Here is a 16,481-nt window from a genome sequence, read left to right as displayed (position 1 = left end):
TGCTGAAGACAGTAGTCTAAGATATAGAGGCAAGTTCCAATTTGGGGTTTGAGCAAGACCAGCTTGCTATAGAGGTTAGGGAGGGGGGAGAGGCCGTATATCCAGGCCGAGATAAGCGCGGTGGTCCTCTCAGTCAGAAGTGTCGCAGACGCAATGCGATCCAAGAACAACACCAGGCTGCTTCAGAATGCAAGAACGAAGGTACGTAGCTTAAAGAGACTCGGCCGGTCTATCGATATGGCGTGAGATGGCTGGAACCGACGACAGGACCTGCCTAGATGGAACGTATTGGACGAAAGGTGAAGGATGCAGGCGAAGGCCTCGATGGGAAATCCTTCGTCAATTGTGTGCTCAGCACGGAACACCAAGAATGACAACCCAGCCCGGATAGTTGGCAGAGGCTGTGTTTTCGTCGGCGGGCAACGAATGGAATGCTGGTGACCCCGTCACTGGCGAAAAGAACGGCAAAAAATAGCGGATGGAGCTTGCCACCGCGTGTATGACGGATTGTCCAAGAAATGAAAGGGTGACAAAGGCAAAGAAGAAAGAACGACAATGGCCTTTGGTCGCAGAGTGTAAGAAACGAAGGAAAGGAAGAAACGAAGCCGGCCCACAAAGGGGGATGGACGAACCACTTTTTTCTATAGTGTCCCTGTGTCCACGCTTTCCTGAAGGGTGGGGAGATATGAGACAGGCCAAGTCTATGCCAGGGCCAGGAAGCGGAATATGTAGAAACAAGCAAGGCTGGCCCGACGGACAGGGATTCGGCCCATTAGGAGGGAACCGTGTATCATCCCGTCATAGCATTGAACTCAGTGATCTACTCCGAACCCCTTCTTGTCACAGAAGGAGGGGGTGGACAGATTCTTTGGCGCCGAGTTCTCGGCTCTGCAAAGAATGTTTATCCCATCGCCGATCTGAAGGGGATGAAAGGGACGGGGATGGCCTTGTCACGAACCGAACCTTCGGTCAGGACGTACAGAGTAGGGTGCACTTCGTTGGCCATGGATAGAATCGGGTTCCTAGAGAGGAACCCCGAAGTGGGCCTCCATTTGGCCATCATCAGTAAACTGACATGCGACATGCGACAGGTCGACGGGGTCGAGGCACGGCGCCATCCGGTTGCGGGACACGCTGGGCGGATGTGACTGGCCAGCGCTGAAACACCCCAGGACAAGCCGTGAAGCAACAAGCGCCAGCCAGCCAGGTGCAGCTGAGCCGAGATGGCGCCGATCCTTGTCATCGCTGGCCTGGTGGACGACTGGCGGTTTGAGATTGGACCTTGCTTAAGTAGCGTGCCAATGGGAGCCCGTGCAGTGGAGCTCATGGGGAGATGTTGCGGACTCGCCGACTCTCTAACACGGAGTTGCTGAGAGTCCGTCGAGGCCCCGTGAGCAGCGATTTCACCTCCGTCGACTCTCCACTGCCTCCACCCGGTTGGACTCGTCGAGATCTCCATCAAACATCGTTCTTCGGACTCGGGATGACTGGTAGCGGTAGCGCCCTACTGCCCGATGCAGCCATGAGGCACATTGAGTATGAACATGCTGCGATCGAAGCCCGCATCTCGATCATAGCGTCTCGGGGGATGCTGGCTCCGTACTACTCTATTTCCTGCAAGTCTGCCCCCTAGTGGGCTCCGATATCTCGGTTCCCAGGCTTGGCATGCCTTCATCTATGGTAGACCTTCCTCTCCCTGCATGGAGTGTCTCCATCCGACGAGACCACGCGGGCCGGAGGAACCCCCTCTCGTGGCCTAATAATAAGTAACCATATATTAATCAGAACCGCATAAGCATACCTTGTTCGGAGTGCCGTGCATGGTGACTTGTGCCGTCCAAAGCTATCGATGCCGGTGAAACAGAGATAGCTAGACATACAGATAGTCTCGGAGCTACGCCTTCTTTCGCGCCAGGCTGATAACACCACGGCCGAATCGAGCGAGGACACCGATAGCTTCTCGTCCTTGGCGCACAATCAATTTCTCCTGCATGCACCAGATAAAGTGGGCTTCTCAACGGCCCTCCAGCGAGGTGGTCTCGATGCCTCGAGGGTGGCCGATTCGAATTTCTCGCTCGACAGGTGCCACACTGTAACTTTAGATTCAAACTCAACAGGTCATGTACACCGGGGCTGCAGATCCGAATCCTCCAACCTTCTATGATTCCAAACAATTGAGTTGCGGGGATTCGAGCATTTCTAGGAAACATCGGACCACGAACAGGCAATGAAACGCAAATGAAAGGAAACAAGGCAGCCTAAGAGGCTAAACTACTAAACTAAAACACAAAATAACAGCTAACGCCAGTCCAAGGCCTAGGGTATCAAATCATAACAGGTTCCAAACACCACAATTCCCCAGTCTCCCAGTCTAAACAAAAGCGGGCCCGAAACAACCCCTAACCACCGATTGTTCCTGGGAAATGAACATCCAGACTCAAGGTCGCGCGGGAGCTCGGTCGAATTGCGCTTCCAAAGCCACGTCAATCGATCCATAAGGTCCGTTCGCAACGCAACACGAGATGGCCATCAGACCCTGATCAGCACCGATCTCTACATCTCGTTCGCAAGCGGGGTATTCCCAGCTCAGAAAGCCCACGCGGCAGTGGGCTCAAATGAAGCTAAGTTCGTCATCGCTGCCGTCGGTCGAGCAGGGCACTACTGTCGACTGCCGCCGAGTCATCACGCGCGGGGCTGGAGTGGGAAGGGCTGGAATTCGAGGTCGCCCGGGCCTTCGCCGCTCCACTGCGCGATAGATCTGCTTCTCAGCCGGTTCTGGCTCCGGCTTGGGGGCCGATTGAATAGATCCTTCTTTCATCTCAAACTTCTTCTTGTTGAAAATCACCACCTCGAGCTTGGTTGCGGGCTTTTCGTTCGTGGACGCCGCGCGGTTGGTTGGATTTCGGTTCGACAGGTCGCGCAGAACGCGACGTTGAGAGGGCACCGGCTCCAGAGACGGAGATTTGGATGCAATAGTAGCAGACGAGGGTCCACTTCTTCTTCTGCCACGGTTTTCTGGATTCTTAACGATGACAGGAGCTGGGCGTCGTCGTTTAGCGGGCTGCAACGGAGAAGAGTCTGTGCATTCGAAGGTCCGTTTGATCCCCCCTGATGGTGGAGATGAGGTCAAGCTCGAGGCAGGTTTCTCGAAGCGGTCAGACTCGGGCGAGCTGCTGTCTGTGGAGCAGGGGATGTATGCCATCGGCCTTGCGGTCAAAGAGCGACGTCCCCTGGGCATAACGATTGGCACCGGGTTCAACTTGACTGCTGGCGTGCGAGCAACCCACTCCCCAATGCTCTCCTCCCAGCGGAAACAATCCTTTCGCTGTCTCTGTTCTTCTGGCTCGTCAGCAGCAGATTTTGAGCTCGGCTCTTTCAGGCTTTGGAGAGAAATAACCGTCTCTTGAACCTCCACCGCCCACACATGATCGTCTGGTTCGCCGGTACCCTCTGCAAACTCCATGGCAGCCTCCACAGCCACCCGGCCAAGAAGAGTAGACAAAGCTGTCGCATCAGTCAGGCGCGGAAGCCGAGACACCATGCGGCGAACCTCTTGACCCATATGGCGGCGTTCATCATCTGTTGTGCTTCCAAAGCAACGGAAAGCTTGCCGCACAAATAATGCCAATTCTTTAACTAGATCTGAGCGAGACGCCAAAGTCTTACAATATCGTTCAATGCCGGGTGTCGAGCCAACCGCGTTTTGGGGGTCACTCCCTAAAATTGCATTGTTGCATTGTAGGAGACAATCTGCTAATAGGATGCAACCGCGTCTCAGTAACTGATGTGATGCCAAATAGACAACATGAGACTGTGGCTTGGATTCCACGTCTTTCTCGAGGGCAAAAGAAAGATAATTGATGATATGGCCGGCGTTCGTTCCATTGAAGGGCTCAGAACCATCGAGCTCGCGAGATCGCGAGATGTGCATGCCGCATAGCGCCGCCAAAAGGCTTGCCACATGGTTGCTCAGCGCATCTTCCACTGGCACAGGGCAATTTCGAGAAAACCCAGGTTGATCCATTAGTGAGTTAGAAGACGGTTGAGCTTGTCTCCCGCCATCCATACTGTATCTTTCGGGGCACCTCTTCTTGGATATTGGGGCTGTAGCAGTCGGACGAACATTACTAGCTGAGACGAGCACAGCTTCAATCAGACGCGATGCCGCGGTACAATCATCGTCTCTTTTTGAAAATGATATAGTCGCTCGTGTCATCCAACTAGTCCACAACTTAGTCGCCATCCACTCCGGAGGCAACACACGACGTATAAGAAGCTTGGAAAGCTCATCAAAGATGTAAGAGCGATGAGCCGGGCCATAATGTGCATACTTGCGCAATAGTTGAACAGGATCACCTGGCAAGGCGGAGTCGGCAGGAGGCTTGAGGGCGACTGGATAATGATAGTTTGTGCGTGTAGATAGAAAAGTCGAAAGCAATGATTCACACGCGTCCGGCTCATGATAGCGACACTTTTCGATCAGTGCACAGGCGATGGGATCTGTCAACCACTTGTTCAAGATCATCGCCGAAACCAGGTGAATGCCTTGCGCTCGAACAGCCTCTCGAAGCGGTTTCCACCCTCTGCCATGCGGCGCGTAAAATAATTCCAACTCGGTAAAATAAGCGTCGCACATGTCCTCATCCCCATGTTCTTCTAGCTTGTCTTGTGCATCCTGCTCGTTTGCGATGAATTCGGGCAGGCGTCGTACCACCATCGACATGAGAGATCGGGCACCACGGCCTGGCTTGGTCGGTGCGTCATGAACATCATATTTTGTAATGCGCGTGTTGCATAAAAAGTTTTGGAGAATGCGGTCGAGATTGTGTGCTATGTTGGCGAACCTTGTGTCGCCGGACTGGTCGAGGAGTTCCTGCCAGGGGCTCTTGTGAAGGGGATATTTGTCACGAAAGGCTTGCAGTTGTCCCTGTGGGTTCGTAGGCTTGATCTGTTCAGCCGAAAGTTGTGCGCAAGCACTCGAGGGCGCCTCCCATCGCTTTCCCGTGATCATGGGCGTTGCGAGTTCAATCGCACCGGGCAGAGTGCGATGGGCTTCCGGACTGTGGATAGAAAGTCGCGATCGCTTTTTCCCACCCCTCCTGTCTCCTCGTGACGAATATCTATGCCGTACGCGCCGTTGATCCGGCTTCTTCCCTGGGATCCAGACTGGGTCGTTCTCATCCGCGTCCGATCCAGAGCAATTGTCCCGGGCCTTCACAACCTCACTCGTATCTTGCGGGTGGGTATCAATGTCTGTATTATGTTCCTGTGCCCTTGAATCGGCAGCGATGATCGCCAATGTTTCTTGGTGCTTTTCAAGTCGGCGGTAGATGGAGGTCAAAGGGCGCAGGACGCGGTTGGCCCATCTTGCGGTGGTTTGCACGTCGTCCATTGGGGGCATATGAAAATAATCCAGTCAAAAGAGGCTATGTAACTGCACATAGGATTATCAATCTTGTTCATAATGGCCTGGACAGGGTTCGACCTGCATTGGGACGTACTGCAGTAATGAGGTTCAAAAACGACTCGTGGATGACGCAGGCATCGCAATCACCACGCTCAGCCTCCAAGCATTGCCAACCTAGTTGGTGCTGAGCAGAATTATCAACAAAAGAAATAATAATAAGAGACTATCAACTGCAACTCAAAAATAAGAGACGCGTGAACGTGGAATGTAGATGGGATAAGAAATATCGGGGAGATCGAAGTCGGCGGCGGGCAGAACAAAGTAAACAAAGGTGGGTCCCAAACGCGGTCAAGAGTTCAGTCTGTGCAGAGACAATGAAGGCGTAGCTCTACAGCTTCTGCACGGTAATAATACATGGATTAGAATATAAGATTTGATCTGTCATAATCTATTATTGACCCACGTCACAAGGCTAAATGCAAAAATCTTAGGTACACAGGGCGTCGCATCGTCAATGCACATCGAATATAGAGCCATATAAGTACAACCGAGTCCATGAACCTTCCCATGCACTGCCCAGTAACAAGATCAACAGATCCAAAAAAGAACATGGAGAGGAGAGAGATCTAGAATAATACAAAAGTTTTCCGCTCATCGAGCCAAGCCAGCATCCCTCCGAAAAACGATCATGGAGTATTGTATTGTTAAGACAAGAGATGGCTAAGAAAAATAAAGGGAGACGAGAGGCCCAGAGCCCGGTAGGACAAAGAGAGTCCAATCAAACACAGTCGCAAGGGGTGATTTAAGCCTTAGACTGCTTGGAGCCGCGAAGCTTGGGGTTGGCGGTGGTGCGCTTCTTCTGCTTAGAGCGCGAGGTGCTTTGGTCACCGCCCTCGATGAACTTCAGCAGGTCATCAATGCTGCGCGAGTCCAGAGAAGAGCCGGTGGCGCTGGCAGTGCCGGCTGTCTCAGGTGCGGTCTGGCCAACCTGGGGCTGGACTCGAGTGCCCATGGTCGACACACGGGGGTTGATGTTGATACGGCGCAGACGGCGGGCTTGGATGTCCTTGGCATGCTTCGCGATAGAGACAGCGTTCTGGGTAAGCTGCTCCAGCCATGTCTCAGCCTCCTTAGTGTTGCGGTCCTCAGGGCCGAGCTGGGCGAGGAAGATGTTGTAGGCATCTCGCATCTTGCCAACAGCAGCCTTGGAGTCCTGGTCCAGAGCCAGGGCCTGCGCAAGCTGGAAGAGGATGGTGGCAGTGTTGATAGACTGCTTGCCAAACAGATCCTCGCACACGGAGAGGGAAGCCTCAAACCACTTGCGAGAATCAGTGTACTGCTTGAGGTGCTGCAGCATCACGGCGGCGTTGTTCATGGTGGTGATGGAGTCAGGGTGGCTAGCACCATAGATGATCTTCCAGAGGTCCATAGCGTGCTTAATGTAAACCAGAGCAGTCTTGGTGTTGCCAGAGGCGTGCTCGAACAGACTCAGATTCAGGTAGGCGAGAATGGTGTCAGCGGAATCGACACCCAGAGTGCGCTCAGTGACGATGACAGCCTTGCGAGCCAGCTCCACGGCGGCCTCCTTCTCGTCGGTCTGATAGTAGAGCATGGAAAGCTGGTGGTACAGCTTAGCAACCTCCGGGTGGAGGATACCGTAGATCTGCTCGTGGAGAGACAGAGACTCCAGAATGAGCTCCTGGCCCAGTTGCTTCTGGTTCTGCATAAGCGAGATACGGCCAGCCTCCAGGGCCTCCTCGGCCAAAGCGCTGCGCGGAGAGGCGTCCTTGACCAGCGGAACGATGTTCAGGATATCATCCGTGGTGAAGGAAACAACGGGCTTGGCCTGGACAGGCGCGCGGCTCGGGGAGTTGTTGTCGCCGCCCTTCTTTTTCTTCTTCTTGTTGATGTCATCGTGACCGTTGCCATTGGCAACATTAGTGACCGGAGCCGGCTCCTTGACCTGGTCCTTGGTGAAAGCAAAATCGCGAGCACCAAGCTGGAGACCCAGCTTGATGGAAATATCACGCAGGAGCTGCAGGTGACGCAGAGAGCTCACCCATCCCTTCTCGAGAGAGTAGCGGTAGCGCAGGGTAACCTGCTCCTCAATCTTGGTGTGCAGCGACTCAGGAGTGACCGTCTCAAAGGAGAAGTCGCCCTCGGGGTAGATCTCACGCAGGGAGTCGTCGATCTCGGGACGAGGAGCAGAGTTGACATCAGTACCCAACAGGCAGTTCAGCAGGTGGGCGATGCAAGGAGCAACGAAAGGCGCGGGGACATTGCGCAGATAGTGATTGGCGACGTGCTTGAAGGCACGAGCAATCATCTCCTGGACCAAAAGAGTGGACAGAGCCTGCAGGCGGGGTCCCTTCTCACTGGACAACTGGGCTAGCTTGCCGAGGTAGCGGACGTTGATACCACGCTTATGCAGGAGCTGGGTCAGCGATTGGCCGTCCATGGGGAAGCCAACGTCGCCATCGTGCAGGTCCTGAACCAGGTCGGGCATGATCTTGGACCGCAGGTGATCACAGGCGTCCCGCACTTCCTTCTCGTCTTGGGCCCACTGCTCCTTCTCCTCGTCGGTCTGGGGGATCTGGCCGCTGAAGACATCAGGGTTGAGAGATAGGTTGAATCCGGAAATGTCCACGCGCTCCTGATCATCAGTCTTCTCTTCGGAATCATCCTCAGCCTTGGCAGCCTTGCGGCGCTCAACCTCAGTCTTGACATAGGCACTCATCTTGGAGCGCCAGTACGACTCAACGAGCTCAAGGCGCAGAACCGACATGCGGTGGGGGTAGGCATCACTGCCATCCTCTTCCTGCCACAAAGCATCCAGGGGAGCCACGCGGTACAGATCCAGAACATACTTGCGGCCATCAGTGCCGAGAAGTCCCTTGGTCTCGACGCTGCCCTCGAGGTCGTGACGCTTGCCGTCCTTGTCCCAGACGGGGTGCTGCTTAATGCGGAGGGCCTTGGACAGCTTCTCGAAGACAGGCTGGAAGTCGGGGTGAGTGGCAACAACCTCCTTGCCCTCAACGCCACCGTAATCAATTTGGTGCTCGCCAGGTTCGCGCTGCTTGAAGATGCCAGGAACAATGCTCTGGCCGACAATACGCTTACCCAGATAGTCGACGACCACAGTACCAGGAGTGAACAGACCCGGGATATCAAGCTGGTTCACAGCCTTGATGCCAAGGACGTCCTTACCCACGGCCACACGAGCAGCCTCGTCACCGCCCTCAGATGTGAAGGTACCAACACCGTCGGCACCAAAGGAGTAGAAGATGTTGTTATAGACGAAAATTTGGGCATCCCGAGCCTCAGTCGGGTTGAGAGGAGCCACCTCACCACGCGCGACCAACACCGCACCACGGGCAGCAGCCTCATTATAGTCAGCGAACAGCTTGGAAGTCAAGCGCTCCCGGAACACACGATCCTGGACAGTGTCACGAGGCAATTCGCGGGTGGTCTGGAACTCCTCGTTCCAGTCCCGCAGAGTCTCGGCATTGTCCACGCCGGAGATCAGGTAGCTCTCCTGAGAGCGAGTGATATCAGGCTGGTGGGTGTTCAGGCTCGAAGAAGTGGGGGCAACGAGCCATGGGCTGTTGGGAATGGCGTTCTGGAAGGGGAAGGTGGTCAGAAGGTCCTTCTGATTGTTGGACTCCTGCAGAGCCTCAAAGGCAGTGTCGAAAGAGGGCGACAGCTGAGAAATCAGAGTGAGGAGAGAGTGGGCGCTTCCCTTCACGTTCTTGGGCAGGATGGTTCTGGGGAACGGATCGAACTTAGTGTTCGAGCATTTGTTCACGAAGAAGCCCGAGACGTGGGAAGTAATCTGGAACTGCTCGCCCTCATTGGTGGTGACCTGGAGGTAGAGCAGGTGGCCCTTCTGGCGGAGGTGGTAAGGGGCCGGGTTCCATGGCGATAGCGAAATCGACTTGACAGTCTTGGGGAGGGGGCTCTGGTCCTTAGGCAGGATAGTCTGAAGCGAGGAGGCGCCGGTCAGGTTGTACTTGGTAAGTGAGTGGTCCTTCTCCGACTCGCCAGCGCTAGCAGCCTCGGCCGAGATGGCATCATGCAGCGAGAGACCGGCGGAGATACCGTGAAGATTGTCCGACCGGTCTCCAGCCGCGCCAACCAGCTCCCGTGTGCGCACAACATGCATGCGGGCCTCCTTCTCGGTGTAGGGGTCCTCCACAAGCACAATCTCGGAATTCGCCTTCAAGTCGGAGACCTCGGACAGCTCGACGAAATCGTTGATGCGAGTTCCGTTGAACTCAAGGTGGAAGCATGTGTACTGGAAAGTACCCGGCAGCTCGACGATCGATTGACGGACATCTTGCACCTGTTCTTGGCTCGAGACCTGTGAGGAAGACGAAAGGATTAGAAAAATGTTCTCATATCAACACGCTATAGCTAAGCACCCACCATCACCTGGATCTTGTACGGCTCATGGGGAAGCTTCACAGAGATCTGGAAGAGACCTGGACAGGAGTCAGAAAACCGCCGCGCCACCCTAGCTCCAACGATGACACATACCACCTGCATTGTCGTCCTCGGCAGCGCCTTCGGGTTGGTTGCCGTTGGTGGGTTCTTGAGAAGCCTGAGCAACCTCTATTCGAAGGTCAGTATAGGAAAGTTGAATTGTGTTTCGTCCTGGGTCGATGTTGCGATCTGGGGTTTCCTGTGACCAGCGAGACTGCGAGGGGTAGACGGACCTTTCGAGTGCTCCAACTCCCCATTGGTTTGCGCCATTATGTCTGATCGGTGAAGGGAATAGCTCCGGCAAAGTCAATCTGCGACGAGTAGCTACCTCACGGCCGCGGAGTAGAGTAGAGACGAAGATGGGGAAAGGAAAAAAGTAAGGACCTGCGGGGATTAGGCAGGGAGAAAAAAAGAGTCGCTATGGTACAAAAGGTAGAAGGGCAATTGAACCAGGAAAGCCAATAACCCCGTACCCCAGAGAGAGATGCAAAAGAAAATCGTCCGGTATGGGGGAGGAACTGCGGTGGAACGGAGGAGAAAATTTCGCGGATGCGGCATTCCCTCGGAAGTGCTCGGGCGGTGGGTTGGCGGGTTCGGGGAAGGCACCGCGGAGGCTCTCTTCTCCACAGCGTGCGATGAAGACTGGCAGCGCTATGTATCAGGAGGAAGATTGCTATGACCCCATCCGCCTACCTGGGTTGTATCTTGCTAGCTTCATCAATTGGTAAACTGATGTCATCCCATCCTATAGTTAAGTTAATGATTCCACCGTTAGATAATGTTTTGTTTGGTGCCTCAGGCCGCCATATGTTGGGGCGCGGAGAAGGTTAAATTCCTGTTGCTATGAACAGTTCCGTTGGAGATGGAAGTTGATCAGATCAAGCGATTCTTAGGTGGTGTTTCGTTTCTGGGAATGTTTCCCGGACATTTTGCTATTCGGACAAGTCTACGGTCTATCAGAGCAGCCCGCCTAGTTTCGGATGTACTTTCCGACGAATCCAACCCGAATGGACGGGCTCTAGGAGAGCCTCAGTAGGCTATAGCTTCAGAACTAAATACCGTTCTGTTGACTACCGGATAGTTCAGATTCTATCGAAGGTCTACAGTATGTACATCACCGTGCATCTAATTTGGTCTGCATATATTGATCATGACCGGGGCAAACTTCGATTTTACTGAAGTACTGGGGAGCATCTGAGCAGCACACAAGCGTGCATGAAATAGAGTATTTACACCTATGTAATTATTTCTCTCATCTACATAGTAGAGAATCTGACTTGAGGAAAGATCAATTCATATTCCAAGTCCAAATGTGTCTCAGAAGAGCCGAAGACCACCGGTACCTCCGGGCGACTGCCAAGCCCCAGGATGTTCAGTTCGGGCTCCACCCGCGACTAAGCCACACTGCCCTCTTTCTGAACCCATCCTGCTCTCGCTGACTTCCATCCAACATGTCTTCAGTCTCTCATTAGTTTTCTCGTTCTCTTTCTTCTCTGTGTATACTTTCTCTCATCAAATTGGGCCTCGTACCCGTCCATTCCCTTGCCTTTTGACTTGTCATCTCCAGGTGGTGTGGCGCTGAAAGTCACCAAGTGCTTATACCAATCTAGCCCTTTCGGTGGCCGTAGCGCTGTGCATCCGATCAACGCGACGTGCAGATATAAGCGCGTTGCACCGTTCCAAAGAAAAAGAAAAGTCTTTGGCATTGCCCTAGATTGAGTGCAAAATCAACATTGGGAGCATCTTCCAAGCCCAGAGCCTGAATTCAAGATGCTATTGAATCGGCTGGCGCAACCCCTGACATCTTATGCCCGACAGGGGCTGTTCAGGCCTCTTCGATCTAATGGTCAATTTGCGCAAACCACTGTCAAGCGCTTCAACTCCTCAAACCCGCAAAACACGGGACAATATACGCCTGATCCCACTGACCAAAATGAGTCGGATGAGGACAAGGGCAAGAGTCGCAAGAATGACTCGGACCCCAACTTGAAATCTACAATCTTGAAGATGCTTGAGACAGCTGCAACTACGGCAGCATCAATCGCTATTCTTGGGTGGGGCTTTTCTTTGCTCCACGTATAATGTGCTTTCTGGCTAACTTCCTTTGCTCCACAGAGTGGCTGGATATTCATATCACCAGTACTACAAGTACTTAATCCTGGATAAAATGGATAATGCATTCAAGCCAGGTGACCCTGCTCTCGAAGTTGCCGGTGTTGTATCCGGAAAACATCAGTATCGCCATGAGGAGCACTGGGTCGTTCGGAACGAGCAGAGCCGGATCGATGATATTGTGGCCGGGGCACGTGGTGGCCATTACTATCTTATTGTTGGCGAGAAGGGCACTGGAAAGACTTCTATGCTGCTGGAAGCGATGCGCAAGATCAACGGCACCGGTTGCGCTATGTTTGAGGCCCATGCCGACTTGGAGATCTTCCGGCTTCGGTTGGGAAAAGCCCTCGACTACGAATTTCATGAGGAGTATGTATTTCCCCGATCAGCGATTATGGAATACCCCGAATTGTTCTAACAAGGGGTACACAGCTATATCGGCAGCCTGTTCAGCATTCGCGGTCCGCGAGACACTACCGCTCTGTTGGATATCGAGCGGGCCTTTAACAAATTGGAAAAGGTCGCTCTGACCAGAAGACGTAACGGCACGCCGCCACTGATCCTCATCATTAACAGTACCCATCTTGTTCGGGATGATCACGACGGGCAAGACTTGCTCGAGATGATTCAGCAGCGCGCTGAGCAATGGGCTGCAAGTGGCCTCGTTACAACCAGTAAGTCTCTATTTTCATACTAATCATAGGCGTATAGATACCCCGAAAATGACTAATGATGGCGGTCGAACAGTCCTCAATAGCGACGACTACTGGGTTTACGAGCGCTTGAAGCGTTACGCGACCCGCATGGAAGTCATTCCGGTTAGCGATCTGCCGAAGGATAAGGCAATGGCCGCGCTTTGGAAATACCGCAAGCAGTTCTGCCACGAGGATCTGCCAAGCTCGATTCTTGAGCACGTCTACGACAAAGTGGGCGGCCGACTTTCCTTCCTCAACCGAGTTGCCAAGTCTCCGGATGTCTTGAAAACCTGCAATGAGATCTGCCAGGCAGAGAAAACCTGGTTCCTCAACAAGTGTTGGATCCTGGGTAAGGAGATGGATGATGATGTGATGGACGAGCAGAAGTTCTCCGTGAGTTATTTAGCCCTTCCTCACCGAGGATGAATATGCGGGTATGCTAATGCAAGCGTAGTCTGCTGCCATGGTCCTGGCCAAGGCCCTAGTAGACCTTGAAAAGGAGATGGACAAGAATTACGACCCGGACAGGGGCCACATTCTACCCGAGATTCCCCTTCACAAAGCACGGGAGATCATGACTCGCGCCGATTTCGTCCAGTCCTACGATCACGAGAATATCTTCACTATCGATTCGAGAGCCATGGTGCGCGCGGACTCCGTGCCCATGCAGCAGGCATTCCGAGAAATCTGTTCCACTGAAGGATTCGACGAGCACCTAGATGGCACCCTGGAGCGCATTGGTGACATCGAAAGTCTCGGTCGCACGCGCGAACTGACTATCAAGGACCTCTGGGACCACGGCAAGTACCGGATTGTGATGCGGGATACCAGGGGACGCGAGAGTGGGACAATGGAATTTGCAGTGGCAGAGCGTGAAGGTGAAGGTGAAGAGGAGGACTAGATGAATTGCACAAATGTACCATTACTTTTTATGTTACCACTTCTCATGTCCACCGAATGTATACCTTGGTTTTTTTTTGGTGTGCGCCTTGGAAGCTCCAAGTAGTGACATCATCACGCCCTCACCGCCGCACCCAAAACATTCCACGTTCGTGTCTCGTCATTTTCCTGTCGTCAAGCTCTGTCACCTTCACATCTTCGAGTGTAGTGTCTGCGATATCTTGAAACTTGACTATGTCTCCCCGAAAGCGAATCCAATCGGGAAGCGCCCAAGCACCGCCAACACCCGACCCCAAAGACCCAAAGGATGCGCTGATGAACATTGCGCCGACGTCGCGGATGGAGCGCATCCCCTCACCCGCGTATTTCTTCTTGGTTGTCTTCGGGAGTCTGCTCCTGAGCTCAGTTCTGTTCACTCTTGCCACTAGTTTTACGCAAGACGATCTCGGTCTAGTGAGCAAACATTTGGAGGAATGGTGGGAAGTTGGGGGCTTGATCGCGTGGAGGGGCGTGGAGGTTGCTTTGGCGTGGTCTGTCGGGTTTGACAGTGAGTGAGCCCTTCCTTATTCGAAGCGCGAAGCCGTCGCAGCTACTAGGAAACAACAAGATCTAACTCAGAGATTGTGATTGTGTCCAGGCTGGGATGTCGCTTCGTACCTCTTCCTGACGCACCTACCCACCTACACCCTTCTGTCCTTCTTCTACGGCGTCCGACCGACCTCAGTTCTTGTCTCGTTTGCGATTACGATCCTCTCAACGGTGATTCCGTTTGCGCTCCTGCGCCGACCGGCATCCGTACATAATCTTTCCCACGCGCCCTCAGGCACGGTTTCCAACCATGCTATCTTGCAGGACCGGCCGACCACTATCTACACCACCCTGGCCGCGACCTCTATCTATAGCGTCGTCCTATATGCTAGCTATGCATCGTGGCTTCCCACCAAGCTGGTTGTGCACTTCGATGGCATTCCCGACATCAGCGCTGTGCACGCCGGTCCGGCGGGCCTTCCCGTCCTGTTCCTGACCCTGATCCCGGCGGGGATTGCAGTGCGTGATTTCTTATTTGTCAGTTCTACGGGCCGCTCATTGGGAACGAACGAGGAAGAGCAACAACCCGCAAGCCGTGGGGGGAGTACTTGGTTGCATCCTTGTACCGGAAGACCTGGTGCCGATTACCGACGAAGACCAGGATTCTCGTTTCCCGAACCATCCTGCTTGCTATCGGAGTGCTGCTCAATACGACCGTGCAAGTGGCGGGCACAATCCGAAGTGTCTCTGTCGAAGGTGCTTTAATATGGGGAGCTGTCTGGGCTGTCGCGACTGTGGCAGTGGGTGTGACCTTTGGCTGGATCGAGGCTGTGGACGGGCTGTGAATGTTCAGATCATGAAAGTGTTCGGTGTTGGAAAGGGAGGGCTTGGAAATCCGATAGCTTTCTTCAGATCGCGCTCGGTGCTTAAAGCCATTTTAATTGAGCTGAGTTATTATGTTTGCCCCTATGCGAGGCTGTATGAGTATGACCTCTGTCGCTTTTTCTCTTCTCTTCTGTTTTTTTAATTCTATTTCATATTTTCCAAAGCCTTCATTCTACGGAATGCTCTGTCTGATTGCTTTTTCTTTCTCCTTTGTGCAGTGTGCAGTCCCCGGTCGGCGGTGGAAGTCCTATACGATTATGCGATTAAAACACAATGTCTCTCAAAGTTGATTCAATCAGAAGTCTATGTTACGCTGGAACTCCGCAAATGGGCCAATCATTTGCTCCTTGGTATTTAGCTGCGATGGGCACTCGCATACAAGAACAGCAATACAAGCTAAAGAAAAACAACCTACTCGACAGGCGTAGATCCACCGGCAGAGAACCGTTACTCCGAGGGACGGTTCATCTCAATCTCATCAGACGCAAAGTCTCGTTCCAGTCGCAAGGTCTTGGTACTTTTGGGCAGCAGCCAGCCAGGGTGAATGACGTTGAACACCACGACAGCAGCAACCATCATAGCGCCGTCGAGCGCGATGAAGTAATTCTCGTGGGTGATCAGGAATCCAGACCAGCCCTGCAACAGCTCGATGGTACGGTAGATACTTCGCACATAGATGCAGAGCACGGAGAAGATCATCGCACCCAGAAGGGGGACAACGGACCCGGTCAGGGACTGGAGGAGCTGGTGGCGCATGGTGCGGCGCACAAAGTCGGCTGCGCAGAAGACAAAGATGGTGATGGAGACGAGCTGGAAGATGATACCGGCCACCATGATGTTAGTGCCAGTGGCGGTGTCGCCGTTCACCTTGTTGGCTTCCATAGACGCCATGCCACCACCGATGGCTTGCACGACCAGGGAGATGATGTCGCAGGTGCAGAAGATCCAGAGGTACAGGCTGGGTTTGAGGATGGATGACTGTCGGCCGAGGATTTGAATAAACCGGCCCAGGAGGACGTAGATGCCGGCTGTGAAGAAGGTTGGTGCTGGATGCTGGTTAGCAAGATCCGTGGGTAGTGGAGTGACATGAGGGGCTCTGAATTTCTCACCAATAATGAGAGTGGAAATCTGCATCAGAAAAGCCGTCGAGTTATACGGACACTTGGATGACCAGGTTCGACCGGCCCAGCCAATCAATTCCACTACAACACACAATATCAGCCAAATTGGTTCCCAGGCTGCCTTTCAGAGGTCAGTTGCGGAGCATCTTGCGTACCCAAGCACCCAATACTGAACACACTGCACCACCATGTTCGCTTCCACCAAAGTTGGGCAGTATGAAAAATCATCGAGAGTCCAAAGAGAGTGCAATAGGCAATGCCCGCCGCTAGTGTTGGTACATAGCCGTACGATGTGCCCACGCCGGGGATGTGGGCAGGACAGCCCGTTCTCAGTTCCTCCCTATCAGTCAT

General features: G+C 53.5%; 6 protein-coding genes across 6 annotated transcripts; 2 read left to right on the top strand and 4 right to left on the bottom strand.

Moving 5' to 3' along the window:
* Positions 1–901: 901 nt before the first annotated feature.
* On the bottom strand, positions 902–1,822 carry N7482_000426 (uncharacterized protein; the record flags this gene model as incomplete). The annotated part of the gene is made up of 2 exons (XM_056682551.1): positions 902–1,504; positions 1,802–1,822. 2 exons carry the CDS (start codon positions 1,820–1,822, stop codon positions 902–904), a joined length of 624 nt encoding a protein of 207 aa, XP_056546157.1.
* Positions 1,823–2,611: 789 nt separating this feature from the next.
* N7482_000425 (uncharacterized protein) lies at positions 2,612–5,392 on the bottom strand (the record flags this gene model as incomplete). The annotated part of the gene is made up of 1 exon (XM_056682550.1): positions 2,612–5,392. The coding sequence occupies one exon, from the start codon at positions 5,390–5,392 to the stop codon at positions 2,612–2,614; it is 2,781 nt and encodes a 926-aa protein (XP_056546156.1).
* An 817-nt stretch (positions 5,393–6,209) lies between these two features.
* N7482_000424 (translation initiation factor 3 subunit CLU1) lies at positions 6,210–10,159 on the bottom strand (the record flags this gene model as incomplete). The annotated part of the gene is made up of 4 exons (XM_056682549.1): positions 6,210–9,767; positions 9,833–9,888; positions 9,944–10,018; positions 10,123–10,159. The coding sequence occupies 4 exons, from the start codon at positions 10,157–10,159 to the stop codon at positions 6,210–6,212; spliced, it is 3,726 nt and encodes a 1,241-aa protein (XP_056546155.1).
* Positions 10,160–11,659: 1,500 nt separating this feature from the next.
* On the top strand, positions 11,660–13,597 carry N7482_000423 (ATP-binding protein; the record flags this gene model as incomplete). Its single annotated transcript, XM_056682548.1, has 5 exons — positions 11,660–11,943; positions 12,005–12,370; positions 12,434–12,675; positions 12,749–13,089; positions 13,151–13,597. 5 exons carry the CDS (start codon positions 11,660–11,662, stop codon positions 13,595–13,597), a joined length of 1,680 nt encoding a protein of 559 aa, XP_056546154.1.
* A 233-nt stretch (positions 13,598–13,830) lies between these two features.
* On the top strand, positions 13,831–14,969 carry N7482_000422 (uncharacterized protein; the record flags this gene model as incomplete). The annotated part of the gene is made up of 3 exons (XM_056682547.1): positions 13,831–14,143; positions 14,234–14,735; positions 14,786–14,969. 3 exons carry the CDS (start codon positions 13,831–13,833, stop codon positions 14,967–14,969), a joined length of 999 nt encoding a protein of 332 aa, XP_056546153.1.
* Positions 14,970–15,456: 487 nt separating this feature from the next.
* Positions 15,457–16,481, bottom strand: N7482_000421 (RTA1 domain-containing protein; the record flags this gene model as incomplete). Its single annotated transcript, XM_056682546.1, has 2 exons — positions 15,457–16,211; positions 16,286–16,481. The coding sequence occupies 2 exons, from the start codon at positions 16,479–16,481 to the stop codon at positions 15,457–15,459; spliced, it is 951 nt and encodes a 316-aa protein (XP_056546152.1).

The sequence above is a fragment of the Penicillium canariense genome, assembly GCF_028826845.1.
Source record: "Penicillium canariense strain IBT 26290 chromosome Unknown utg000001l_segment0_segment0, whole genome shotgun sequence".
NCBI lineage: Eukaryota > Fungi > Ascomycota > Eurotiomycetes > Eurotiales > Aspergillaceae > Penicillium > Penicillium canariense.
This window is presented reverse-complemented; position numbering and strand designations above follow the sequence as displayed.